The sequence below is a fragment of the Exophiala oligosperma genome (genome assembly GCF_000835515.1).
Source record: "Exophiala oligosperma strain CBS 72588 unplaced genomic scaffold supercont1.2, whole genome shotgun sequence".
In the NCBI taxonomy this organism is placed as follows: domain Eukaryota; kingdom Fungi; phylum Ascomycota; class Eurotiomycetes; order Chaetothyriales; family Herpotrichiellaceae; genus Exophiala; species Exophiala oligosperma.
Window position 1 is genome coordinate 3,870,056 of NW_015622819.1, and position 27,978 is coordinate 3,898,033.

General features: G+C 50.5%; 7 protein-coding genes across 7 annotated transcripts; 5 read left to right on the top strand and 2 right to left on the bottom strand.

Annotated features, from left to right (window-relative positions):
* Positions 1-1,833: 1,833 nt before the first annotated feature.
* Positions 1,834-7,245, top strand: PV06_02751 (uncharacterized protein). Its single transcript, XM_016403473.1, has 3 exons — positions 1,834-3,026; positions 3,229-4,344; positions 4,424-7,245. The coding sequence occupies exons 1-3, from the start codon at positions 2,527-2,529 to the stop codon at positions 4,962-4,964; spliced, it is 2,157 nt and encodes a 718-aa protein (XP_016267370.1). The 5' UTR covers positions 1,834-2,526; the 3' UTR covers positions 4,965-7,245.
* Positions 7,246-12,191: 4,946 nt separating this feature from the next.
* PV06_02752 (uncharacterized protein) lies at positions 12,192-14,444 on the bottom strand (the record flags this gene model as incomplete). The annotated part of the gene is made up of 4 exons (XM_016403474.1): positions 12,192-14,006; positions 14,058-14,210; positions 14,264-14,358; positions 14,408-14,444. 4 exons carry the CDS (start codon positions 14,442-14,444, stop codon positions 12,192-12,194), a joined length of 2,100 nt encoding a protein of 699 aa, XP_016267371.1.
* Positions 14,445-14,931: 487 nt separating this feature from the next.
* PV06_02753 (uncharacterized protein) lies at positions 14,932-16,462 on the top strand (the record flags this gene model as incomplete). Its single annotated transcript, XM_016403475.1, has 4 exons — positions 14,932-15,035; positions 15,094-15,184; positions 15,237-15,401; positions 15,449-16,462. 4 exons carry the CDS (start codon positions 14,932-14,934, stop codon positions 16,460-16,462), a joined length of 1,374 nt encoding a protein of 457 aa, XP_016267372.1.
* A 623-nt stretch (positions 16,463-17,085) lies between these two features.
* On the top strand, positions 17,086-18,873 carry PV06_02754 (uncharacterized protein; the record flags this gene model as incomplete). The annotated part of the gene is made up of 3 exons (XM_016403476.1): positions 17,086-17,143; positions 17,195-17,748; positions 17,806-18,873. 3 exons carry the CDS (start codon positions 17,086-17,088, stop codon positions 18,871-18,873), a joined length of 1,680 nt encoding a protein of 559 aa, XP_016267373.1.
* A 478-nt stretch (positions 18,874-19,351) lies between these two features.
* Positions 19,352-20,896, top strand: PV06_02755 (uncharacterized protein; the record flags this gene model as incomplete). The annotated part of the gene is made up of 4 exons (XM_016403477.1): positions 19,352-19,634; positions 19,691-19,792; positions 19,848-20,160; positions 20,224-20,896. 4 exons carry the CDS (start codon positions 19,352-19,354, stop codon positions 20,894-20,896), a joined length of 1,371 nt encoding a protein of 456 aa, XP_016267374.1.
* A 689-nt stretch (positions 20,897-21,585) lies between these two features.
* Positions 21,586-23,017, top strand: PV06_02756 (uncharacterized protein; the record flags this gene model as incomplete). Its single annotated transcript, XM_016403478.1, has 2 exons — positions 21,586-21,637; positions 21,779-23,017. 2 exons carry the CDS (start codon positions 21,586-21,588, stop codon positions 22,726-22,728), a joined length of 1,002 nt encoding a protein of 333 aa, XP_016267375.1. The 3' UTR covers positions 22,729-23,017.
* On the bottom strand, positions 22,916-27,257 carry PV06_02757 (uncharacterized protein). The gene is made up of 3 exons (XM_016403479.1): positions 23,456-27,257; positions 23,277-23,396; positions 22,916-23,211 (listed from the first exon to the last, which is right to left on the bottom strand). Exons 1-3 carry the CDS (start codon positions 27,086-27,088, stop codon positions 23,194-23,196), a joined length of 3,771 nt encoding a protein of 1,256 aa, XP_016267376.1. The 5' UTR covers positions 27,089-27,257; the 3' UTR covers positions 22,916-23,193.
* Between the last annotated feature and the right edge of the window lie 721 nt (positions 27,258-27,978).

Here is a 27,978-nt window from a genome sequence, read left to right on the forward strand (position 1 = left end):
TCGCTGCTAAGGCCCAACATATCATCCCGTACGGACAGGGAGAGGGCTCTCCCTCGGGTGTCCCACCTACCCCAAGGCTAAGGAGCGCAAGGCCGTGCAAGGCTCAGCTGAGCCCGGGGACGGTTGGCGCGCATCAAGTGCAAAAGGTGAGACGATGTATGTAGAACTGGGCTGGCTGCATGTCATACGACTGGGATAAGCATTCTGAGGCCTACAAATCATAAGCCTGGTGAGCCAGCGACCTGCCTCTCTGGGGCCGGGGGAATTGAATGTCTAGGGGTGGTTTCATAGGGCTATGCACAACTGAGGTACAAATCAATGTGCCGAATTCCAGGCCAGCGAGGGACGGGATCTTGGTAAACCAACCTCTTATTTAATCCCAATGCAGCTGGACCAGGGTGTCAACTAACTTTTGCTGGCTCCGTAGAGGAGTCCTTTGTATTGTCCTGTACTGCGTATTGGCCATGATTAGTCCCTTGCCATGACTTCCGTTTTTAGTTCACTTTTCAAAGATTCCTTTTCCCTTGTTGGGCAGTTAATGGAGTATTCGTACGGAGCACCTGTCATGATGACCTTGTCTACGTTTGATACAAAGACTCCGTATTCTGTATTCTATCCGGAATTATCCTGCGCTGCTCGACAAAGTGCTTACGAAGTTGAAAGAGAAAAATAATGGAAAGCAGCGTCTTCCAGGTAAAACCGCAAGAAATACGAGCATCATCGCATGAGTGACAAACCAAAACCAGCCCGACCAGGCAGCAGGCACAAGAGTTGATTCTGATGGGTGTGGTCAGAAATACTCGGTAGCGAAGATGGATGCTAAGATGGGGTACTCCGTAAGAAGATGAGAGAGCAGGCCAAGGCAAAGCACGCAGCGCTCTCCGAGGTTCCATCCATGGCAGATTTAGGTCAGAAAATGGTCAAGGATGAGTGCATGAAGCAAGGCCCCCTGCAATTCTCCACCGAACGACGTCGCGGGAGAAGCCTCTTCGAACACCCCTCGTAGGGCTGAAGCACCGGGGGTAGGATTCTGTATGTACAATACCGTACCAGCGTCCAGGAGGAGTGGTACAGGCCTGGATCAGAAATGTAACTGGCCTAAAGAGCCTTGTAGGGGGTCCTTGCCGGGTGTGCTGAAGATGTTTAGTGGATGCGAGAAGCCACCGGACCGAGAATTATTACCTTACCTTACATGTACCTAGTACCTAAGAGTAGGTATTGAGGCAAGTATCGCTCCGGGAGCTCGTATGGTACCTACCTATCTGCCTTGTGGATGAGTACGGAGTACGGAGTACATACTAGCTGCCTTGCACGCCGTATACCGCCACTTTCTAGGTTAGTTTGGTACCTAGGAGGACTATTACTAAGTCCCAGAACCCCCGAGGTATGCACTCAGGCGCCGAACGTACAACCCAGGACAATCATATCAGTATCTACTAGGTAGGTCGATCTGGGCGCAGGAGACCAGACCTACTTAGAGGTATTTACAGTACATACATTACATGAGGTATGACAGATGACAGAGGACAGTATTACCACAGACCCAAGTCTAGTAATGTTCAGGTAGGTCCAACTCCCTAGTCAGACCCTCGTACAGGATAGCTAGCTGGCCTCGCACAACCCCTGCTCACACCCATCCTGCCACCCGCCCGAGACGCTGTTGGTCCCTGGCTGTTGCCGCCAACGCTACTCCATACGCACTGTGCGGAACTGTAAAAAAATAACTTGGTGGAGCTGGTACAGCTGCAAGCTGCAAGCCGCGCCGTCGACCCGCTTTGTGCATGCCTGGGCTGTTTTCCCACGTTCCCGTCCTTCTGCCCTACAACCACCACCCACACCAAACCCTGGCCTTGGGAACGGATACTCCGTACCATGTATTGAACTACTCTCTGTACGGAATACTGACTGGGCTTAGACGCTGCCTGCGATTCCATCCATTCACTAAATCTCAATCTGCCCTGCGAATCCCATCCCGAACTCTCTCGACTGACGGATTGATTGACTGACTGACTGCAGCCATGTCCAACGATACTCAGTCTTCCCTACCACTCCTCGCTTGACGACCGCTTGTTGCTCGCCTGAATCCCTCCAACAACCCCTCCGGTGGCACCCTGTCGCTCCCTCATATGCTACGTCTGTCCCTCTGACTGGTCCTCGCACCGTTTCCCAACTTTCAAACCCTCGACGCCTCTAGAGGTTTGCTCTACGTACTGTCCTTACCGCTATATCCATCCATATCGCCTCATCCGAACTTTGACAAGTCCTTGTTCCACCCGCCGAGGTCAACATCAGCCAGCCTTTACGAATGTGCCCACCGTGTGGTGTATCCGTACCAGAATATACACGACGGGGCCGACCTACGTCAGCTGAACTGGACGCAAAAGAAAAGCAGTCCCAGGTCTTTGGACCAGTGCACTACTGGGCAGAGGCACTCGCCACCTTCACATCGGCAACACGGGCTCCATCTGTCAACGCCTCCAAGAATCGCCTGGGTCTTCCGATGTTACAGCGAACGTGAAACAGGGCATGGATATCCGTAGGACTTCCGCCGCCTCTGCGGCGCGGACACTTTCATACAGACAACAGAATCCCGCACCTGGCTCGGCTTCGCGGTCCAACTCCAATACCTCAGAGGAGGACTTGCATCGAGGTCAACAAGGCCTGAGGATACCAGGCGCCCGCTTCGACGAGCCACCACCGCCACTGCCACCTCCACGATATAATGATGAGCTCGCGCAAGGCATAGACGTGGCTTGGAGCTGGGGCAACAGCGACCCTTTCAACTCGAACCGGCGCCTTGCTCCCATCAAGCCGGGCTCGAGCCTTCACGGCGGCTACATGGAGGCCAGACGGAATCCAGACCATGCCCGTGATCCTGACGACATGGATTTGGACGACGACTTCGCCCGCCGAGGAAGCACTGTCTCGACAGTTCGGTCGCCCTCCCAGGCCAATATACAACTACCAGGCCCGCATGTGCCTCCTATAATCCGCAAGCAGTCATCGCCAAACCCAGCAAATCAAAGGTGAGTCAAGTTAGTCGCAGGACGTGCTTAACGATGATCGCCCATCTTAAATTAAATTTGGATGCGTTGTGTTTTGGGGTCTACTGATCTTGGTGCATGAACTTGGGCGGTTTCGCCATCGTGGGGGCTGATTCTGCCGCCTCTTAGCTGCGTCCCTCGGCAACTCGACAAGGACTTGAGCTGACAACCGTTCCTATTTTAGATTACAAGGAGATATGCCACTGGCACAGCAGAATTTCAACCTCTCCTCCCAGGCGTATGACCAGAGGCTCCTGTCCAAGATTGGAAAACCAACTTCGCCTCCTCGCCACTCTAGAAGATCTGGTTCCGCCGAGTCAACCACAGCGTTTTCCCAAAAATTATCGCTCCAAACAAAGGACCCCAATGTCCAATTCCTCTCGGCCAATGAGCTTCCACCGGCTTCTTTCGACCCGGTCTCTAGATGGATCGCCAGTCCTGCTTCTGCAGGTCTATCACCCGGCTCAAGACCTGGATGGCGTGATTACAACGTGGACCATCGAAGCCCTTCGATGGACAGCGCTGCCGCTTCGATAGTATTGGACCCGGAACTTTTCGTGCAGCCTCGTCCCAGCGGTTTGCTGTCCATAGGCAGCTCGCTCGCGGGCCCCGATGACCTTGTGAGTATTGGCAGCCGGTCTCAACGCGGCAGCTATGAACATGGCATGTTTCCGGACACCGAGTCCGACATTGCTGCTGAGGAAGGCAGTGGGATCCGCAATCTGCACTTGGGCGGCGACTCCCAGTGTTCTGGGGAACGACGCTCTTCTAAGCAAGGCATGAAACGCCGGGCTCGCTCACCCCCATCTGATTTGGCTCGGGACGAAAAATCCCCATCACGTGGCAACTCATCCACCGACTTGTTCCCAAAATTCAACCTGCCTGCATCTGGACGCTCCCCGGCATCCAAATATCAGGCCAAGCATGGATCGGTGTCTTCGACGGCTTCAAGTGCACGACAAAATTCATATGCATCCTCAATCTCACTTTCCATTGCTGGGAGCAGCATGACCAGCATCTCCTCTTTCGACAAGCAGTCACCGCTAGACCCAGCACACCCTGCATATATAACCTCGGCCCATCCCGTAGTGAGCCCTGCCACGTCAATCGCCTCTTCGCGACTACTTCCGCAGGTTACACTGGACACCAAATCTATTCACAGCGCCATGTCTACCCAGAATCCTGGAGGTGAGAACCGGCCACCGATCAGTATCCCACCGCTGAATCGCGTTGGAAACTCCTTCATATGCGACTGCTGCCCCAAAAAGCCCAAAAAATTCGAGACGGAAGACGACCTGCGGTAAGTCGATGACGTTCAACGTTCACCGATACATTGACTTTTTAAGGACTATCAATTCGCAGTACTGACTTCTGACCAGGAACCATCAGATGGAGAAACAATACACTTGCCAGTATTGCAACAATCGTTTCAAGAACAAAAACGAGGCAGAACGCCATCAAAATTCTCTCCATCTACGTCGTTATTCTTGGTCTTGCGCCGCTATTCCAAACTTCAGAGGCGCCTTCCACCCCGTCTCAACCCCAACGAGCTCAAGCCCGGGAGGCTCTCAATTCGATGCATGCGGCTATTGTGGGGAGGAATTTCCAAACTTGCCACAACCTAATTGGGAACGTCGACTTGACCACCTCACCAGCGTGCACAAATTTGGCGAATGCAACCAAGCAAAGAAATTCTACAGAGCCGATCATTTTCGACAACACTTGAAACACAGCCATGCAGGACAAAGTGGGAAGTGGACCAACATACTAGAGTCTGTTTGTCTTCGCGAAGAATTGCCTCAAGACTCTGCTGGCATTTCACCCACCGGCAGTGAACCCAGCCCGGGTCGTGGTCCCAGCAGCCTTCCTGATCCACCGATGGGGGGTGCAACCATTAGTGAATCTCGCAATGAGACATGAAGTAGCCTGTCCCTCCAGGGGGAGACGGCACGGCCTAAAACTTCAATGTCCTCTGATGAAGAGGGGGCAGGCGCTTGAGGTCATGATCGTTGTGTTATCTACGGGTTGGCGGCAAGATCCTAGTTGCAGAAATTTGACCTGCTACAGCGTCTTAACAGTTCACTCAACCCCGCCATGCCCTGTTTGGGTTTCCGCGCAATGACAAATGCCCGTGACTACTCCTAGTGGTGGTCCATGCAATTGGTTGCAGAGGAGACGAGCTGCTGATCCAAGTCGTGTCGCTCTTCTCCCTTGCTTGTTGGCCATGCCTACGCAGGCTTCATTGTCACACCGTCTCGCACGTTCAAGCGGCTTGAAATGGGCCGTTGCAGTACCAAACTCATTTTTTGCATGCACGACGAGGTTACCATTCACAGTCACAATGATGCGTTACGCCACGGCATTGGTACATGTTTACGCGAGTTCATTTGAGAGAATGGAACAATGGAACCTCACGTCAAGATAGCCAAAAACTCGGCTATCCGGATTCTGGACCGCCTGACATTTGCCTAACACTTCAGAGTTGAAGTCACAGAGTCAAGGTTTCTTCCGGATATTTCCAGCATATCCACACCTGCAGCACTCTCACAGCGGCACACTTCCGATACAGACTGTCCTATCAACGTCACAGGCAGGCGTCCGCTGGCTAAGAAGTACAAGGTTGGGGCTTTCTCGAGGCACACTGTTTTCTGGTAGTGGGTCTCGTAAGCCATTCCTTTTTCCCCTCATCCAGAACGTCTTCAAACGGAAACAGTGCGTCTCGGTACGACCCATATTCGCTGTCCCCCACGATACCAAGAAAATTGCGGCTCTACTGACATCTATTTTGTTTGTATAAGTGTGTCTTGTGGCTGTGAAGACTGAAATCTGACGCGGATTACGTTGACAACAAAAGCATTGAGATTTACCTGTTGGATTCAAGTTGACCTGCGAAGTCGTGATGGTGTGGGAGTCACAGGTGGTTGAGTGTTTCTAGCGCCCGAGGATCATCGGTCAAAGAAGGTTGTATCTAGGTCAAAGGAAGTCTGTTGAGTCCTGCATGAGGAGGCCTATTGGATCATGCCACGCCTGGAGGTGTCCCCGGTCTTCGACAACAAGCAGAGTACCATTTAGCTCCTTGAGGCTTTCATTCACCACATTCATGCAACCTTCATTGGCCACGTCGTTCTTTGACTGCACCCTCTGTCTGCTCTCTCTCGGCTCATGCTCATGGGGCTCTTGCCAACTAACAAGCCACGGCAACGATTTCGATTGAATGCTTACGACACAGAGCAGCCCGTCAACCCCTCATCCGATTTCCTTAGTGCTTATCTTTCGGGCATTCCGCGACCCCTTCCAGCGGGCGGGCCTCTGGAGACATTGTTGGCAAATTTGATTCGACAGCCACGAGATCGATCAGCGAAATAGGCATGAAGCTCGATCGAAAAATGACCAGCATGAAATGAACTTGGTTGGGCTGACATCACTGGATGGACAAGGGAGTCATCTTGTTGGAAGGATTTTCGGCTCTGACCTACAATTTCTGGTCAAGTAGAACGCCTCATTATTCCTGCCAAGCCTTGTTTGGTAAGTCTGTGAAATCGAGAAACCGGGCCGCAAGTTTCAGGTTGTACCCGCGTACGAGTACGATGACATGGTCGGTCATTTACCAGCACTTTCAGGGTCATTCCGAAGTCGCCAGCAACTAGCCTTTTCGGCAAGCCTATCCGAACACTCTGAAGGAATATACGAGAACTGGGATGGTCTGTCGCGGCGTCAATGTGCCTCTGTCTTGACGGTTTCAGCCCACCTACGTTGCAATGTTACTTTGCAGCTTTTTTGGCCATGTCGGTAAATTGTCGATCATGGAAACCCTTGGCAATGCCAGGCCAACATTGTCACTTGCAGGGTGCTTCTGCAAGTCCGAGTACGAGTTGAAGGAACAGTCGGTCTGCAATGTACTCGTGCCTCGACGAATCACGGAAAAGGTGGGTTCGAAATATGGATCAAAGAAGTCTCGTCGACTGGATGAAGTAGAGAATTGCAGAGTTGAAGGATTCGCTGCAACGTCCCGGTCTTGTGTGAACAAGTCCACCATGGTCAACCTTTGTGCTGGCACGAGTGCGAGTACGGGCACTATGAGTGTTGACGAGTGTGGTGTGAGTACCTTGCGAATGGAACTAGCAGCCTTCCTTTTCTTGTAAAGGGCAAATGCGAGTGTAGACCGCAAAGAAGTTCATTGAGACTATTGTTCAAAAAGATGTCGCTCAGTAAAAGAACACTTGATTTGTTCTGTCCTTGCCGGTAAGCATTCATTCGTCAGTGTCTCATTTAAATTTGACGGGTCACTTCGCGTTTGCCTACGAAGTACGGTGTACACACGCATGTGATGCCTTGAATGTATTGGCTCGAGTGAACACATAAAACGCCGGACTGTGCGCTGCTCTTTCAGATGGTCAGTCGCTTTTAAAATGACTTGACTAGGCAGTTACTAGTCGTAGAATGCTCCGCGGTGGCACTTTGTGGTATCAAGACTTTTGGGGTTCTCGCTCTTGACACTGGAATATGAACATGTTTTCGAGTTGTCATGTGGTCAAGTACAGGTACAAGTATAGGTATAGGTATAGGTATAGTTATAGGGATAGGGATAGATAGAGGTAGAGGTGCAAGTAGGGGAAACATTTTTGTTTCACAAGGCTTGGTTCGATGGGTTGAAAAAAGAACGTTCCGTTGGGACGAGGGTGATTTCCCTCCGTAATGCCCGCTTATCGTACATATATTCTAAAATCTCAGCTTGTAACTTTGTTCTCCAAAAAAAACCAAGTACCTATTGTACATCTTATCAAAGAGTACCTCTAGAGGTCGGTGGTATCTACCCTGGAAAGTATTTTCTATTTCCTAGGAATGATGAGCCCGGTTGAAAAAAATCTTCCGCCGGTTCTTTACCCCCATTCTAATACCAGGGAAGTAAAAAAAGACCCCCCCAATCAGGTACGGAGTACTGGGGGAAGAAAAGGGTGGAATTTATCATTCCTCCGGGACGAACGACGATCAGAATTTGGGGTTTCAACCCCCAGGAATGGTTTGGATGCCTTGAAATTATCACGTACTTCCTTCTTACGGGGGAGGAGGAGGACATGGTTACGGAGCGAATCAATTCTTATTTTTATAACTATGGATTACAGAGAGAGAGTGAAAGAGAGAGAAAACGTGGCATTATTATGAACAACCTTGATATCGGTACGGATTAAATGAGTACCTACGGAGTACATACGATACCTATAAAAACAGAACCATTCGTAAAAAGCAACTCCCCATCCCGCTACTACTAATACTACTACTACTACGACGACGACGAGGACGACGACGACGAGGACGACGACGACGAGGACGACGAGACATCAATCAGGTACTTGTTATTGTTATGGGTGGTTATGCAGTGGGACTTGTTACCCTCAAAAAGAATACCTTGAGCCGTCTTTCTCCATAATTTAATGTTTTTGGATCCTGCACAGCCTCACGGTTCGTCGTCTTTTGTGACTCCGTACTTACCACCAGTGTAATTGTCCGTAACCGTGTATGCGAGATATTGTATCATCGTACGGACTTACAACCTGTCCATTCAGTAATCAACGTATGTAAAAGAACCCGTGATATGATAGTTGTCCACACGGCCACGGGATGTGTTACACAAGTTTCACCGCCCAAAAGTTTTCACCATGGTGTTGATGTACATTCGCCCACCTCGCTTTGTACTCCATACTCGGCACTCCATTCGGGTATTGATTTTTTTTTTGGGCCCTGCGAGGCTGAACCTTGAAGGAACCGCGGCAGGCTGAGGGAAAAAAGGGGGGGCCAGAAAGGAATTGAAATGACAATTTTTTTTGGTTGTGTAACCCCCAAAACTGATCATGAATGTCTTTTGACCTTTCAAACCAAAAGGCAAGATGAACTCGTAATTCGTATTTTGAATTCTCTTGGTATCCGTTACTCCCGTTACTCGGTATCGTTCCATCGTATTCATATTCACATTCTCCATGTCTACGTAGGTACTGTACAGTACTCGTATCCAAGGAGAACCTACCTACCTTAAAGGTGCATCAATCACGGATCCGAAAAGAATAACTTCTCTTTTGTTTGGGGAAAACACGGTACTACGGTAACCATACAAATCCGACCTTCTCGGTACACGGGCATCGCTCGTCTCAAAACCAGATACTCCGTACTTTCATTCGACACAACTCGTGGCGTAGCAAATCCACGGGGGTTTCTTGTCACCATTATGAAAAAGAAGAATAAAAAAACGTACGGATACACGTATTTACTTTGCGCCCAACATCATTACTCTAGACTCTGTCCTTCCAGACACCTAAACCCTTATCCCGACACTTTTCTCTCGATATCATTTTGATGGCGACATGATACAATACAATACAATGGCATGCGCCGATATCTGTGGTCCTCAAGTCCAGAGGGGGGAAAAAAGAAGAGGCGGGTGCTGACACATCAAAACCAACCCCTCGCAAGTCTGACCGTTTCTGGAACTTGGCTTCGTTTACATGGGCGGACTAGTTTAGCTACAGTAGGTAAGTCCGCTCATAGATTATGATGTGGAACGGGACAGTGGCGTTTGGATCGGCCTAGAACTCTGTGGGTTATTGATTCCAACGCATCAACGATCCCGTAAGAGCCTTCTTGTGGGCGATAAAGATCGAAAGATACAAGTCTGAGAGTATGTCTTCCACCGGGTGCTGAACTATTACGATGCCAGTCTGCAAGACACACCTGTGCATGAACGCGCTCGAACCGTCCGTCTGAGACTGATGTTGTAACTCAAAACGGTCCTGGTCGAGAGCTAATGCGCTCCTCCTGCTGGGTCATGTGGCAAAAGTCTGGCTAACCTGGTTACGGTGGTCTTGCACGTTGGCAATCGACAAGCGCGCATACTTACTTGATGCATCAGGCTGGAAGATGATCGTTGATTCCACTTGTGATAAAAAGAGAGAGAAGAACAAAACCACAGACATTGTGTAACAACATTAGGAAGCCCCTTGACCAAGAATCATAATGAACCGCGAGAAGATTGTTCGCTGGCATCCCTGGATGGTGTGTTGATCGTCGCGTGAGAGATATAATTATCCCGCCTTCGATCCGGAAGCCTGCAAGCCTGCAAGTCGAATAATGAACTTGGTTACGTCGTAGTTCACCACCATGATCAAAACCCGACTGGTTAGGAAGTGGATGACAATGTCTGCATCGCTTCAAAACAGCCCTATGAGAGGAGACGATCGAGCCGACCCAGGACTCCTGGACCCTTGTCATTTTTGATATGCAGGGACTTTCCTTTCAAACTCCTCGCATTGCTGGACCAGGTTTGAAAAGGTGGTTTGGCTGCGTGCGTTCTCTCTCTCTCTCTCTCTCTCTCTCTCTCTCTCACACACACACACACACACGGAGTACCGAGAGTATGCAATTACTACCTCTTTTTCCCTCAAACTGCCCGTATGTACCCACAATCTGGGTTGTGGTTTGGAATAGAACGGCTCTCCGTTACTTACCAGACCCTACTGTAGTAGTTGCATGCCACCGACAAGAAACTTCTCGGCAAAGAAGAGCTTGGATTAGCAATTGCCATGCTGATCCGAAGCCATTGTTAGGCATCCAACAGGGTTTTCTGTGATGTTCGGCAGTGCCGGAAGGAAGAACCTGTCAGGAGACAGGGTCTTTTGGGATGCCTGAAGTCTCGCCAGAGGTTGTTCCCTTGAAAAAACGTTCAACCCCCAAAAACACCCATTGTCCAGAACCACACTTCGAAGGGCTGTGGGACCCTCGAAGCGAAGGGCAGAACATGTTTTGCACCGATTCTTTTCACATGATTGGTTGTGTCGTATACGTACGAATAGTTCAGTGCTGAATGGAGGGGATGGAAAGCCTTGCATCCTCGAGGAAAGTTACCATACTCGAATTGGATATAGTCCAGTTCCTGGGATTGCGATAGAAATCCTCAAACATTGAGCCATCCTGGAAGTGTCTGAACAAAACACAACTGAGGCTGTTCTAGCGTAGCTGTGAGATGGCGAGGTGGTAGTGTCGCGCTTCTATGATTCAAAGGGGGACGGGTGAGTTTCGGCTTCCACCACCTCCTGTCGTGTCCCCAAAGTTCGAGGCTGAAGAGAAGACGATTTTGTTGCCACAAGATGCTGTAAATTGCTTTTCTATCAGTCAGAAGTATCAACCGTTGTCATACCTCAGTCCCTCTTGCAATGGCTTCTTGTGCGGTTCAAGGCATATTAAAAACTTGAAACTACAGATTGTTTTCTAACAGAGACAAATCCCCAGCAAATAAGTGTAAAGCAGCAATGACGAAAAACTGATGTGGAAAAAGCGTTCCATGTCAGACAAGACCATGACTGAGCACTGCGTTGTACAAGCCCATCAAATGGAAAAAACTGAGTCGTCAGACATTGATTATTTTGCTCTGAGGGACTCTCTGTTGCCTTCTCAACCTCGTCGCCTTCAACCCAAAATCACTGACATCAATTCTATCTTCATCGACATCCCCCATCTGGAATTCCTTTCACGGCCCAAATGATTTTGACGTTGAGGGTTCTGTCAATGATCAAAATATCATCCTCCTGAAGTACGGAGTGACCACTATGCAGATCGCCGCTTTTCTCTCTGATCTCAAGTCTTTGAGTATATGTGTAAGTCGACAAAAATGACCTACCTACCTGTCATGTTTCATGTACCAGGACAACTCATTTCGAATAGCCTCACGAAGCCGCAATTGCCCTTGTAGCGCCTAAGAATGCTGGGTCACACGGCCAGACATCGACTCAACCAGATACGGGTAATTCATCTACAACGCGACCGTCACCGCCGGGACCTGGGAATGACCTAGAGTTGGCGCGTGCTAATGAGCTTGTATCACTTCATTACAACGTCAAGGTCAAATATGTCGAAACTGGACCAGATCCAGAGTTACAACATGCCGCGGCAATGGTTAATCACATTATTCAAGACTTGAGAAGATGACACAATTCGCGACCTCAACAAGTCCGAACGAAGGGCATATTGGATAGTTTAATAATGGTAGACCATTTCTCTATCATAATAATTCGAACTGCACAAGGCAATCGAAGCTAGTGATAAGTGTTTTCGTGCCTCATTCCCTCAGCCGAGCGAACGCATCTCGCCCTCATCCTTCCTTCATGATGGTAGTGGCGAGAGGCCATAACCTAGATTGCTGAAGTTGTTCTTTGGCACCTTCATCTTGTGGCATCGACACTCCATGGGCTCTGCCTTCGCCAGTGCAATTGCAAATCTTTTGCTGAACCTCATTCTGGGCCGGTCTCGTAGGAGTTCCAATCGATAAAGTCTCTGGTGGAGTTGCGTGCTGACCAGACCCCTGCATCTGGAGCAAAATTTACGGTTTTCCTCTTCGGCCTCCACGATAGCCACGGCAACTGCCCTGCTTAATCGGTCCGAACGCTGTCTCCTTTTCGGTCTTGAGTATGAGTCAGGAAAGTCGTTCGCACCATCCATTGACAACAGCCCAGTCGGCAGCCCAGTCGGGAGCCCAGTCGGGAGCCCAGTCGGGAGCCCGGTTGTTGCCTCATTCAATACAGGATATACGAGGTTGGCTAGCTCCCGGCCGATGATGAGGGAGAGCAGCTTCTTCCTGACAACTGTTTTACGGACTTTCTGGACCACCTTTCTACGTCTGCGAGTTTTTCCATAGAGAGCAGATATACCTGTAGGCCCAATCGCTGGGAGGGCATTGGCCGCCGCATTGAGAGGAAGTGCGTCCGTGACCGCCGCTATGTTTGGAAACCCAGCTGGCTGTGGAGCTGCAGCATTGGTGAAAGGAAAAGCGTCTAGCGGGCCGTGTGGTGCTCCTGGGGTCTGGTCAACAGCTGATGGAGCCGGAGTTGGAGGGACACCTGGGCTCTCCATGGCGGTTATGATCGTTCCACTCGGTCTGTGAACTCGGATTTGAGGCAAGTCAAATGTGTCGAAGGGCCGTTCTATGGGCAGAGCACCCGACAAATGGTTGACGGCAGGGTCAGACCTTGACTCAGGAATCGACACAATATTCGTAGGACCTATGATAACCTCTCGTGGGCTTTCATTCCTGCTTCTGTCTGACCCGATGGGCTCAGCCGCGACCGCGACGGAAGCTGTAGAATCGGTTTGATCAACGATGCCTCTCGGCACACTCGTCCTTCCAGTAGCTTCACCGTCTTCAGGATTACCAAGAGGTGGCGAAGTAGATTTATGATTGTCGTCGTGGTCGTGGTCGTGGTCGTGGTCGTCCTCGCGGTCACGGTCTTGAGAAGCAGTGGCCTCGTCAGCGACTTGATGAGAAGGTGCAAATACCTGACCTTGGGCTGAAATATCTGAATGCTGAGGTGCTGGTAACGAAGCTTCAGAGACGTTGAGTCGGCCTTCACTAATTCTCGCGAGAAAAGGCAACGCAAGGCCGGCTGCTATATCTTGACTTTCGCTGTCTCGACTTGAAGTCGTGCTCTGTCTAGGATTTGTGGCTCTACGTGATCGTAATGGAGGCCCTGATGTTTCACCTGAGATGGTACTTACCTCGCTCTCTTTATCGTTCTCTATACTGGATACTTGTGTCTCGAACGAGCCAGCCGAGCTTATTGTTGCCACAAGAGGTAGTTCAAAGCCCTCAGGGATGATGATCGAGATAGAATTGGAGGATGCTCTGACTCTGACTTTTGGCTTTTCCTGATCCGACCATCTGCCTGGGGGTGGGATACTCGGTTGTGTACTCTCAGAAGGTGCTACAGAGGTGCTGGACAATCGGTTACTCAGTACTTTCTCAACTCTTCGAAGCGCTTCCTCTTGAAGAGGCTGTGAAGTGTAGGCTTGTTCGAGTCGATAGTCAGACAAGGGCTGCCTCTGTGATTGAAGAGCTGTGAAATATCTTTGTTGCAAAGAGGGCGATGGGTTGGTGGAACGACGGTCTAGTCGTGCTGTGGGTGTTCTGCTGAGCCTCTCCTTCTGATACAGCACATGTTAGGATGATCTCACCACATCAGTGAAGCCCCATACCTTTTCGAAAACATCGACCAAGCGGTCGACTGACTCCCGAGCTGCCCTAGGTATGCCGTGACTCGAAGAAGGATGGGAGGATGTCGTACTCTGGTGACCACTTTGTTGTTGGCGGACGCCGCGGAAAGCGTCTTTCGGTGTCTGTCGCGGACTCTATGCATGTTAGATGTGAGGAACCGTCTCGTTCTCATCAGAAGGGACCCTACACCTTCTTTAATGGGCTTCAACCTCTGCCTTGATTCCTCAAACGAGATATTTTCGAATTCGGGAGAGTAGTCCAGATGGTCGCAGGCAGGGTGTTCTGGCCAAGGCCAGCCCAGCCCAGTAGAGTGAGGAGTATTACGTCTAACTGATGAGCCACATGGACAGGATATGTTCATTACTCATACTGGGCAATTGAGTTAATGATATGAGGAGGGCGTGGGAGACGTGGAAGTCAGCACAATCAGGAGCTGGTAGACAACGACAAAATGAATATGGTGAGACGAAGATCAAGGAGCACGGCGCCGCTTGCCTGATGGAGCACTGTAACGCCGGTGCAGTTGCGATGCATTGAGGTTCATGGTCCAAGTCGAGCTCAGGCAAGACCTACCTGGTAAATGAGCTTTCAGCACGACTTAACATGGTCAAAAAGAGGACTCGAGTCTCAAGGAAAAGTATCTAGCTAGACATATCCTTTGAACGGTGGTTGTATTGCGTACAGATGGTATATTATTGTTGGCGTGTAATACAATCTCGCTCAACCTTCCCGATTCTCTGCTGCGTTTTTTGGTTGCGGAGTTTCCTCGACTTTCCCCCGTCGCATCATCAACAAATCTCCTCTCACGAATAGAACGACGCACCAGGATACCTCGTCACTGGTCATTCCTGCAATATGGCTACGGCGGTTGATCAAAAGCTGCTCCGGCAGACAAAGTTCCCTCCCGAATTCAGTCAGAAAGTTGATATGAAGAAGGTAAACGTTGAGGTTATGAAAAAGTGAGCCCTCCCCCCAAATGCCAGTATTCGACACGAGAATGCTCACGCACACGTACAGATGGATCGCAGGCAAGATATCCGAGATTCTTGGATCTGAGGATGACGTTGTCATCGAGCTCGTCTTCAACTTGCTGGAGGGCTCGAGATTCGTAAGACACAGCTGTATTCTCTCGGCGAGAGCTTTTACTGATTTGTTTTTAGCCTGACATCAAAGCATTACAAATCTCGCTCACCGGCTTTCTTGACAAGGATACTCCAAGATTCTGTAAAGAACTGTGGAACTTATGCTTAAGCGCGCAGAGCAATCCTCAAGGCGTGCCGAAGGAGTTGCTAGAAGCCAAAAAGTTGGAACTGCTCCAAGAAAAGGTAGAGACGTCCTCTGCTCAGTGTAACCTTATATTGACCCGTTGAAGATCGACGCCGAAAAGGCCGCAGCGAACGCGCAGCAGCTTAAGGACCAAGAGCAGACGAGAGAGAGAGAAGTGGATACAGTTCGCCAAAGAGAAAGAGCAGAGCGTGGTCGCGGTCGCGGACGTGGCAGAGGTGGTCGAGACTTTGACTCACGAAGACCTAGATACTCAAGATCGCCTCCTCCGCGTCGACGCTCTCCTTTCGGAAATGCACCTCCACGACGAGAAGCCGATTCATACGTACCTGGTGGGCGTGGCCGAGGAAGAGGGGGGCGCCGAGGACGTTCGCCAACCAGATCCCTGACTCCATCACAATCCAGATCACCACCTCCGCGTCGACGTCGATCCTCTCCTTCATCGTCGCGATCCCCACCGTCTTCCCGAAGTCGCTCACCTCCTCGCCGGCGGGCTCGACTTGGGAGCAAGAGCAGGAGCAGGAGTAGTTCGGGAGGCCCGGCTTTCAAGAAGCCTAGAAGGGATTCTCACTCACCTGGTGAAAGACGTGCACGATCTATCACTCATTCTGATCTATCACACTCACCGTCACCTAGAAGAAAAGCTTCAAGCCGATCGAGATCAACGATGAGTCGAAGTCCGAGGCCCCGGCGCCGCAGCCGCCATTCAGGCCGTTCCTATGCTTCATCGCCTTCAAGATCACGGTCTAGGTCGCTCAATGGAAGGCGAAAAAACGGTGGAGCTGGAAGACGTTATAGGAGATCACCCTCATATTCTTCCGACGATCGAGGAAGCAACAGGCGCGCTGATGTTCTTAAAGGTCGAAATGCACACGATATTCGTCGTCTCAGCCGAAGTCCGAGCCCGACGCCATACAGGCGTAGACGCAGCGCGAGCCGCAGTGCAAGTCCCGGTGCAGGAAGACATCCCAAGCGGCGAAGCTCGTTACGTCGGTATGAGCCTGCAGCTCGAAGACGACGGAATACATCCTCCGGTGGCTCATCACCCGAACAAAAGCGACGCAAGCGCGATGAGTCGGAAGGGGTGAATGATACCGATTAATTACGGACATCACTATCACTGCTCATTTTGAAGGTCAGTATTGGCATCAACCTACACGTAATGGATCCTTGCCTGCACCGGGAATCAGCTATTCCGCTAGGATGATAGCCGAGCTACTGTTCGCAAGCACAAGCCGGACGTGATGATTCATATTTATTGGAACGGATCTCGGCTATGATCCACAGATGCTCTATCATTTTTCCTTCCACCGTTTCGCAGAAAGCACTCCGAGGACGTGAGAAATGACAGTAGTTCCCGTTCAAAAGATCCAGCTAATCGGACTCTGCCAAATTGATGAAGCGCATGGCGCCAATCAAGATCTAAAGCCGTTCGGAGTATTTTCTGGCATTTCCGACGGCCTTTTCAGCCTATTGGGCACGTGACCTGAAGGCGACTATTGGAACTGGCGATTTGCGTCTGGCCAAAAGAACAAACTGCGCCCTGATGGCCCTTCAAAACGTCTCTCCTTAAACAATGCCACCAACTTGTATTTCCATCATTTTAATTCTCTAGAAAGTCTTCGGATCTGTTGTATTAATCTTCTTCGTTACCACACGACTCCCTTTTCTCTTTCGGACCCTGTCGCTACCCTTCCTCGATTTCCGTCTATTTCGCCGCCCATCATGAGTTCTAGTTCCAGGCTCGTCAGCAATGCTGCGACACGGAGAATATTGCTTCATTGTGAGCATTTCAAATGTTGACCATGATATATTATATATTGACGTCTAACAGCATCTTCCCGCTTACCACACTCTTCTCTCTTAGCCACCAGGTCGCAATTCAGTCGCTCTCTACCATCGAAAGTCCAGGCGCTGGCCATTCTTTTGCCTCAGAGAAATTATGCCACCGATACAAGCACACATAATTCTGATGGCGGACCTCCACCGGGGTTCAATATGAATGAAGCGAAGAAGCCTTTGCCCAAGGAGGGAGACAAGACAGCGTCACCAACTCCTACCGTAGCTGAACTCAAGCAGTCCGATGAGCAGCTGAAGACACCAAAGGGCGAGGCGACTATGGTAGACAAGACCAAGGCTTTGGAGAATGCGTCGTTGACAGATTTGGCCGCTGGAAAGGCTGCTACTGAATCGACGCAATCCAGTGCTTCTGTGCCGACGAATAAAAAGGAGGATGCAAAGAAGCTGACCATTGGCCAAAAAATCAAAAAAGAGATCATGCATTATTGGGATGGCACCAAATTGTTGGCAGCCGAAGTCAAGATCTCATCAAAGTTAGCTTTGAAGATGGCTGCTGGTTACGAACTCAGTAGGAGGGAGAACAGACAGGTGAGTCTTGCTGCATTTGACACCATGATTCAGTGGCAATGCTAACATGATTTACAGCTTCAACGGACAGTTCAAGATCTGGGTCGTCTAGTCCCATTCTCCGTTTTCGTCATTGTTCCCTTCGCCGAATTGCTGCTGCCAGTGGCACTAAAGCTCTTTCCCAACATGTTGCCGTCGACATTTGAAGGGCAGAAATCTCGCGAAGACAAGGCTGCAAGACTACGGGAAACGCGCAAGGGCGTTTCTTCGTTCCTCAGAAATACACTTCGAGAGACCGGCCTGCCAGTCTCAGCCGTCAATGCTAAAAAGGAGGAATTCACGGAATTCTTCCGGAAGGTCCGGGCTACTGGAGAATCTCCTTCGCGAGAGGACGTGATCAAAGTTTGCAAGACTTTCAAAGATGATTTGACGCTAGACAATCTTTCCCGGCCTCAGCTGGTGGGCATGTGCAAATACATGAATCTGAACACGTTTGGCACAGATGCCATGCTGCGGTATCAGATTCGTCACCGCATGAGACAGATCAAACGAGATGACAAGGCCATTTCTTTCGAAGGAGTCGACTCGCTATCCGTGCCAGAATTGCAAATGGCGTGCGCCTCCCGAGGTTTGCGGACACACGGCATGTCGCCCGGTCGGCTGCGAGAAGATCTTCAGATGTGGCTTGATCTCCGTTTGAAATACAACATTCCGTCCACTTTGCTGGTGCTCAGCAATGCATATATGTATGCTTCGGGCAAGGACAGCGCAATCGACTCTCAAATCGACGCCTTGCAGGCTGTGCTCAGTAGCATTCCAGAGGAGTTGTTCCACGAAATTGAACTTGAAGTACACAACGCAGAAGGTGCCGCCACCAACAAACAGCGTCTCGAAGTGCTGAAGGAGCAACAAGAACTCATTGAGGAAGAGAATGAACAGGCTGAATCCACCAAGACGGAAGACGACAAATCTGCTAGTAAGGGTGTCAAAGATGACAAGGATATTGATGAGAAACCTAAGCCCAAGGCTGACGCCGAGGCCAAGGATCCCACTCCAGCAGCAGAAGCCCACGAGGCGGAGAATGATGCATCAGAGCAAGGCAAACAAGAGCCAGTGAGAAAAGAAGCAGAGGTCAAGAAGGATTGAGACCCCTTTGCGCCAGATGCTTTTCATTTACAATTGTCAACACTCTTTTCTTTATGCGCGACCTTCTCGGCTCCATTTTCTTAGATAGATTTGACGAGAGTATAACATGATATGGAAGGCCTCGGAAACACTTATAGATTGGGGCGAAGAATCAACAGAGCCTGGCAAAAAGGCTGATGCTTCAATAACATCAAATCTTGGTCATTCTGTTCCCTGATTCTTCATGCACCAATTTCCATTCAGCTTGAATGACCGACAGATGTCTCCCATCTGTCTGTTATATTCCACGGCGGACATAAGCTCGTCGCTCGGACATAAGAGAGACTCGGAGTTGCCATACAAAGCACGAGCAATTTTGGACAAACGATGCTGGAAAGAGTCCTCATGACCCATTCCGTCAGTACGCACAGTTTGTCTTCACCACCCAGGGCGGCATGATCAGAGTAAACTCCAAGCCCACTTGGATCTGCTGCACATCATGTCTGAGGCCGGCCGACAGGGCAAGACTTTCGCCTTCATCGACTCTAGCAAAGTCGACCGCCTCTCACAAAGATTAGTGCGCAGTCATGCGATGAAGGGTAAGAATGCAGGGAAAAGGCATCATCGGCGATCGAGACTGGACTTGAACCGACACCAGCTGATTGCAAAGACGCTCTCGTACAACTCTGGCTCAGTCACACTCAACCACTGGCCTGCACCGTCGCATTCGGTGTCATTTCCGATCAAGACTACATTACAGAGCCGGGACACCATCAACAAATGTAAGGCTCCTCCAACATTGTGTGAGCTTGATACTCATGCCGACGTTGATGCATAGTCTTCGCGTACGTCACAGAAGCCTTGCTTCCTCCACAGATATGTTGCTCGTTGGATAAAGTCACCTCCTTCTGGTGGCGTTTCCTGTTTGCCGATCAAACAGGTAAACCTCGACGATAGCATTTCGTCGGAGGTTCAAATGTGCTGACAGTCTTCAGCACACCACTGTACTCTGGCTCTTCTGGCCACGCTCAATGACTTCTTCTTTGGCAGTATAATCGTGTCACACGAAGCCCTCTACCACCTTACTCGAGCAGTCAGCTTGGTCAACGAGGATCTCAAAACTACGAAAGCCTTATCGAGCTCCACGCTTACAGTGGTCAACTTCCTGGTCGTGCATGAGATAGTTCGGGAGTCTAAAATTGAAGCGGAAATCCACTTGGAAGGACTTCGGAAAATGGTCAGTCTGCGTGGAGGCTTGGCCAACCTCGAGGCAAGTGAAGATGCTCTGCTGGTTTTGAAATTCTGCAGGTAAGTCGCGTCAATGTCTCGTATTGAAGGATCGTTTGATACTCATCGAATTACTACTCGTAGGACCGATCTCGATTGTGCTCTCAGTTATGGAACGACACCGTGTTTCTATCGAGACCGCATGTCGGACGTAGTATGGTATTTGGCCGCGCAGGGCTTCCCAATCAGTCAACCCTCCATTGACTCAAATCCATGGTTCAATGAATTGAGTACTACTCTCCAGCAGCTAGTCATCGAAGTTACATGCATCGGACACTCGTTCAACATGGGGTACAAATTGGATCCGTACATGTTTCAAGAATTCATCGTCTCACTCGGATATCGCCTCGTTCGTTTTCATCCCATAGGCGGTCCCGAGCCTCAACTTGAGAATAAGGTGGACCGGGCCTGCCATATTGGACTTATCGTTTTCCTGACGACTCTGTTCTTACGCCGTGGTGATCGATGCTTCATGAGATACGAACCTGTTGCACAACAGCTCAAAAGCGTCATCGAAACAGGCTTGGAGGCGGGGTATAGCGATCTGACGTTATGGCTTCTTTTCATCGGCGGTGTATCGGTGCTTGGAAACCTGGACTCAGCGTGGCTGAAGATGAGGATAGTTCAGGCAGCTCGATTACTCAAGGTGACCAGCTGGAAGGATGCCCAATCATGTCTGGTTCGATTCCCCTGGATCAACTTGCTTCACAACGAAGCGGGAGAAGCCTTCTGGAAACAGCAAGAAGAGTTCCCGTAGCTTAGCGACGGTCCTGAGGCCAAGCAAAAGTGTCCTCCAAGCCGAGGTGGAATCAAAGGTGTTCCCAGCCGAGCGAGCCCTCAAAGCATGGAGATACCATCACGATCTCTGACGAGCCATCATATCCGTGCCCAAGCATTGCCATCTGTACGGAGTGCTATGAGCCAGTACTTCCCTCAAACCCACCGCACTAGCAACCACAGCCAATGAGAGAAGATTTTCCTAATTAGGAAAGGAACCACATGGTGCATCAAACCAGGCACGATGTGGATAATGGAATCATGTTCCAATCTTCATTTGGACAGCTTTGGCAAAACAAGAAAAAGCACATGTCGTGTGCATCGGACTTGAAGAACTATATCCGTGTCGACGGCGACGGCCAACCACGACTTAGGCAAGTAATATCTCCCTGAGTCCGATGACAGTACTACTCGATTGGGGGCTGTGGTAGGATGACTTGTTCCAGGAGAAGTCCCACGTACAAATGACCTTCTGCCCAAGAAAGTTATAAATGGAAGTGATACTCTCGCCCAAGGATACCAAGAGCCTTGAATCGACACGACAACTACACCCACAACCACACAAGCTCTCTCGTCTCCGTTAAAAAACGTCTCGACGTAGCTCCCACCCACCTTCCGAACTTCAACCCTTTCTACACCTTGAGGAAACATCAATAAGCATCAATAAAAATGCCTGAACTGGTAGGAAAGAAGATTGGTGCGACAGGTTTTGGTCTCATGGGTACGTTGTCGGCACCACATCACATCACATAGTCGTCCTTGTCTCCGCGCATCGCTTGCATGCATTATCTTGTTGTGCTCTTCCCGCACACAGACACGCACCATGCACCCGCGACTGACTGACCCGACCATCACACCATAGGCCTCCCAGCGCGCACCCCTCCCCTCCCCGAGTCCCAAATCTTCGAAACGCTCCGGGCGACGCTCGAGACGGGCTGCAACTTTTGGAACGCCGGCGAGTTCTACGGCACCCCCGAGCGCAACACCCAGACCATGATGGCGTCGTACTTTCGCAAGTACCCCGAAGACGCCGCGAAGGTGGTGCTGAGCGTCAAGGGCGCCTTCGTCTGGGGCGCCATGGTGGGCGACGGTCGACCCGAGGCGATCAAGGCCAGCGTCGACAAGATCCTCCACGACCTCGCCGGGACCAAAAGCATCGACATCTTCGAAATGGCCCGGGTCGACCCCACGACCCCGCTGGAGGTCTCCCTCGAGTACCTCGAGGAAGAGTACGTCAAGAAGGGGGTGATAAGGGGGATCGCGCTGAGCGAGGTCTCGGCCGCGACCATCCGCAGGGCCGCCAGCATCACCACGGTCGTCGCCGTCGAGGTCGAGCTGAGTCTCTGGTCGACGCACGTCCTCCACAACGGCGTCGCCGCGGCGTGCGCCGACCTGAACATCCCTCTGGTGGCCTACTCCCCCCTGGGTCAGGGGACGTTGACCGGCCGCATCAAGTCGGTGGACGACGACCTCGGCCCCGACGACCCCAGGCGCACCCTCTACCCTCGCTTCCAACCCGAGACGTGGCAGGTCAACCTCCGGCTCGTGAACCAAGTCGAGGCGCTCGCGGAGCGCAAGGGGTGCACCCCGGCCCAGCTGGCCCTCGCCTGGGTCCGCGGTCTCGCGGGCAAGCCGGGCATGCCGGACGTCGTCGTCCCCATCCCGGGGTCGACGACGGCCGGCCGCGTGCGCGAGAACGCCGTGGACGAAATCGTCCTGACCCCCGACGAGATGGCGGCCATCGACGACATTCTGGCAAATTTTACCGTCGTGGGACGTCGGTACCCTGATAACATCCCCATCGATGGGTAAAAACCTCCCCGCTGAACCAGAATTCAGGTAGTGGCATATCTATGTTAGACCTACCTCAAGTAGCTGTGGTGGCACATGACAAAAGAACAAACGAAACTCTGATGACAAAATCCAAAACAAAAACCGAATCTAGTTTGACAATTTCGACTATAGCTAACTAACTCTGTCAACGTAATCTTATCCGTGGGGTTTCAGAAGGAACATCGCGGCAAAAGGCAAGACAGCGTCCTATTGTTGAGAAAAGTAAAACAAAGTGTAGCCTGAATCGAATCTTTTGTACACAAGTACACAATCTTTCCAATGTTACTACAAGACTCGTGTACTGTATTCATATGAGAACGCTCATCATTAATCTCACTTGCAGTCGTCGAGCTCGTGGTTACCTGTCACATCGTATCTCCTCCATTTCAACCATGTCATTTCGTCGGACATTACCGAGCATGTCCTTTCGTCTTAAAGTCGCACTCACGAATACTTGCGCAGCTGTAGGTCATGTCAGTCATATCATCAAAGCCTCTCGGTCGGCAATTTGGGGAATAGCAACGTACGTCAAGCGTCAAGGTTTTCGAGCTGTTGGCACCCTGGTCTCTGTACACACCTACGAGCGCTTCACTGCCTTGGAAGAAACCAGTCTTTAGACTGATGACAATAAATTGCATTCCAGGTCCCTGAACAGTCAACATTAGTACGTCCTCACTTCCCAAAAAAACTCAACGTCACAACTTACAGCATGATTCCGTACGTAATTGACCAGCTTGCCGACGTTGGCATTGTCCAGTGCGGCATCAACTTCATCCAGAACAAAAAAGGGACTCGGTTGGTAGCTGTGAATCGCAAACAAAAGTGCAAGAGCAGCCATGGTCTTTTCTCCACCAGACAAATGTTCCATGTCTCGGAATCTCTTCGTTGGTGGCATAGTATGATAGTTGACTCCAGCAAGATATGGTTCGTCTTCATCAGCTGTGAGATATGCTCGACCACCAGCTGGGAACTCATCAGACTTGGTCAGGTTGGAGTAAATGGGTTCGATCTGTTCCGAGATATGCGAGAATGCTTTGTGGAACAATTCATTGCGCTTTTGCATGGTGTCCTCGAATTGGGCCTTGGTCTCCCGATAGTTGGTGCGCGATTCTTCGTATTCTTGTTCCGTGTCACGAGCACGGGCTTCGACAGTAGCCAAACGTTGTGCCGCATGGGCATTGGGTTGCATTTTATCCAACGCAGCATTCAACTTGGCAATGTCGTCAAGTAATTTCGATTCCATTGCCTCATTGTCTTCCTCCTTCAGGTCATCATCGAGAACATCAAAATCTGGGACAACACCGTAGTCCATGACGTTGTGTGCTTTGAGAGCAGCCGAAGTTGGGTCATCTTCATCCACATCCATAGCGTCTGCATCTTCTAGAGGCAGATCATTTATTGGCACGCTGTCGAGATTGGCTGAGCCGCTATCGAGAGGAATGGCGATGTTTTCGATCTTGCACCGACGCAGCAGACTATAGCGTGCGGATGAATGACGCTGCATGTCACCTTCAAGTGCACTGATGGCTCTGAATGTGCTCTCCATTTCCTTGGATCGTTTTTGAACTTCTTGTTTCTGCTCCGCCAGCGTATCTGCTACGTCTGATAGGAGCTCTTTCTGCTGGTCCAGTTGTGCATTCAACTCGTCTAATTCATTCTTGAGGGTCTCTAGGTCGTCCTGAATGCCCTGGCGCTGTTCATTGAGCTCGTCAATGATTTCTTTGTCTCGCTGCTCTCTATCTCTCAGTGACTCGAGGCGATCGTCCGTAGCCTGAAGCCGTGACTTTTCAAAACTGAGCTGACCCTCGAGTCTTCCCTTTTGGGTTACAAATTCAAGCTTCTTCTGCGCAGCTTCTTGTTGTAGCGAGCCTTGGCGGGCTTCATAGTCTCGAATGTCGTCGAAGCCATGCCGTTGGCAGAAATCGGCAAAGACTTCATTCTCAACATTATTGACAGACTCTTGATAGTCGGAGATATCCTCGTCAATCTTTTCGAGCTTTCGTTGTTCAGCCTGCATCTTCGGGCGCTCGTCGTTGAGCTGTTGCTTCACATGATCGACTTCTCTCTTCTTGCTCTGCAAATTTTTAGTCAGGGCATCAAGTTCTTCCTTAGCAAAGCGGAGTCGGCCCTCCAGGCCACTGAGTTCAGTCTGAAGGGTCTGTTCCTCCGCAACACGACTTCGTTCTTGTGGCAATGCTGAAAATTCGTCCATTAGTTTATCCTTGAGTTTGTTGAGTCTCTCAACTTCGGCATCGTCCCATCTGCGGGTGTTTTGTTCTCTGCCTCGACCGCCCGTCATGAGACCTCCCTTGTGAATTACACTGCCATCTAGGGTGACAGCTTTAGCATCGACGTGGCGGGCGTAGCATAGCTCCTTGGCGATGTTCAGGTCATCACAAACGATAGCATTGCCGCAGGCGAAGGAAATGGCACGAGCGACCGACTGATCATAGTCGACTGTCTCGATAGCAGGTCGCATACCGCGATGCATACCTTTCAAGTTAGAGTTGAGCGCCTTGACCTGAATCGTGTCCAATGGAATAAACGTGGCTTGTCCTGATCGATGATCCCGGAGGTACTCGATACATTGTTTCGCGGTGGCCTCAGTGTCAACCACAACGGCATCAAAATGTCGACCGAGAACAGTGCTGACAGCCTCTTGGTACTTCTTCTGCTTTGGTTTACAGAGCTCGTGTACACGGCCTTTGACGCCAGGATATGTGCGCTTGAGCATGGCAATCGTCTCCTTCATTCGCAACTCCTTTTCGCTTGTTCGGCGGCCGTCGTCAGCTTCGAGAAGCTTCCGAGCAACTTCTGCCAACTTTTCGTCAAGCTCCGTTCGAGTACGTGCAGCCTGTAGTCGTCTTGAAGTCGCAGCGTGAAGTTCTTTCTTCTTTGCATCTATCTCAGATTGTGTGGATGCCACCACTTCTTTCACAGTGTCTCTGCGCTCACTGAAGGCTTTGTATTCGTTGTCGAGAGACTGGAGTCGGTACTCGGTGCTGTTCACACTGTTCCTGAGGTTGTTGTACGTTGCTTCTATGGGAGCCCTTTCACTTTTGAGTCGCTCAACTCTGCTGAGATCGGCCGACGCACGCTTGTTGAGCTCCTCTCGAAGTCGCGTATATTGTTGAAGGTCGGCATCACTCAGCTGTCCACCTAGGCGACTTGCATTCTGCTCCCATTGTTTCTGCCACTGCGCTTGCGCCTTCTTGACCCTGGCTAGATCTTTCTCTAGTTGTGCGACCGTCTCTGCCTGCGCGTTCCGTTCTCTCTGGATAGAGTTGACACGATTGGCGTATTTCGTGAGTTGATTGTTCGATACCGAGATCTGCTCATCAATGGGCACAAGAGATGAGCTTTTGTCCTCAATTTCCTTTTCCTTGGACTTGATCGCCTTCTCTACCTTGCCGACACTACGAGCCGCGTAGGCGTGATCTTTCTTTGCCGCCTCCAGCTTACGCTCATATTTTTCAATGCCTCGTCGAAAATCTTTCAGCTCGCTTTGGTGTTTCTGAATTTCGGCACTTGACTCTTCAATCTGCCGTTGAAGATGATATAGTTTCCACAGGACGTGAGTCACAATTGCCTCATCACGCTCAGAAGCCTTTTTCTGAAAATTGTCTGCCTCTCTCTTCTGCTCTTGGTATTGCCTGATCTCAGAGTTGATGCCACGACGACGGTTCAGTTGGAAGGCCTGTTGCTCCGCGGCTTCATCTAATTCGGCTTTGAGTTTATCATAGTCTGCTTTGTACTCAAGACTGCCGGACACTTGCTCGATTAATTTTGTCAGGTCTTGAGGTTTTTGAATCGCTATGGCTTCAACGTCACCCTGGAAGACTAAGAAGTTGCGCGCCTTGATCAGGATGTTCTCTTCTTCCAATGCCTCATTGTACTGTTGCGCTGTCACCACCTCGCCGTTCAGCCGGTACTCGGAGACTCCTTGATTGGTGATTGTACGTTTCCACTTTTGTTCGATACCAGCATCATCTTCATAGACAGCCATTACCCATGCGGCTTTGGGGTCATTGCGACCCTGAGTGCCATTTGCCTGGCTCGCATCCTCATCGTCATGCTCTTGGATACCATTTGCCTCTTGTTCGCCGTTTGCCGTAGATTTTTGCAGGACTCGGCCTCGGTAAACGAGTTCTCTCAGGTGGGTCGATCGCAAGTGGGAGGACTTTATACCGAGCACGAAAGATATCGCATCCATAGAGTTTGACTTTCCTGAACCGTTTGGGCCAATGATTGAGGTGAAGTATGCATCGCCAAAGAGGAGAACATGGTGGCCTTTATACGACTTGAAATTGAAAAGCTCCAGCCTCATTAGTTTGCCCATGATGGCGTGAAGGGTGTCGGAGGATGCGGGAGAGGAAGGAAAGGGAATTGAGGCAGCCTTATGGCTTTTGCGCGAGCATCAACACGACCTTGTTCAAGCGATGGTACAATCTTGATGGTGTGTGCTGCTTGTTCTCGAGAAATGTCGACTCGTTCCTGTCTGGCCGCTGAATTGATTGATCGCAGACGCGGCGCGAAAGCGCGTTGTTGGGTCCTCGCCGCACTTTCCCCATTCGGTAAGTACAATTAACTATTCTAAGTACACCCCACCATACGATTACGAGCAGGACGAGGATAAGGTATATCATGATACAGAAAATGTGATTCTGTACACCTATAGGTTCTGTTTTTTATGAAGGATGACCTCTTAGCGGAGGATTTCGAGTTTGAATCTTAGCGAACTTGTCTTACCCGCAAGCGCCTGAGGAATGTCACATCTAGCCTAGCATAGTCATCAATAGTCTGCTACCCACGCGCTGCTAGCGAGGCTGTCCTCCTCTTTCACTACTCTTGCGTGCGAATAACCATTCACTTGCTGGTCAGTGAGACCATTGATTTGCGTATTGAAACGCATTTGTGGTGTCACTCGTGAATCGTTTCCTCTCGAGTCAGGCAACGCATTCACCGCAAGGCTTTTTAATCGATGTTGGCACTCTAGATGCAGTCGAGTGCTGAGATAGGTTCATTCTTCTTCACCTATTTTGCTCTCCTGTTCGTTGTCTCAGGTACAGACCAATGTGTACGTGCAGAAATAGAGTGTTCCGAGCCATTCCGACTAACAATCTTCAATAGCGAGATACCCCGTTGGACATCCAGCTGGGTACCCTGTTCCCGAGGGACTATGGTGCCAACCGTGCTGGTCCGAGTTGTGAGTCTTCCGCATGGCTCAGG

Excerpts from the sequence above, each read along its gene's own strand:
- PV06_02751 (XM_016403473.1), top strand. The coding sequence starts at position 2,527 with ATGGATATCCGTAGGACTTCCGCCGCCTCTGCGGCGCGGACACTTTCA. Across the intron at positions 3,027-3,228 it reads CCAAACCCAGCAAATCAAAG|ATTACAAGGAGATATGCCAC; the intron begins GTGAGTCAAGTT and ends TTCCTATTTTAG. Across the intron at positions 4,345-4,423 it reads GAGACGGAAGACGACCTGCG|GAACCATCAGATGGAGAAAC; the intron begins GTAAGTCGATGA and ends ACTTCTGACCAG.
- PV06_02757 (XM_016403479.1), bottom strand. The coding sequence starts at position 27,088 with ATGGGCAAACTAATGAGGCTGGAGCTTTTCAATTTCAAGTCGTATAAA. Across the intron at positions 23,397-23,455 it reads ATTACGTACGGAATCATGCT|GGACCTGGAATGCAATTTAT; the intron begins GTAAGTTGTGAC and ends TTGACTGTTCAG.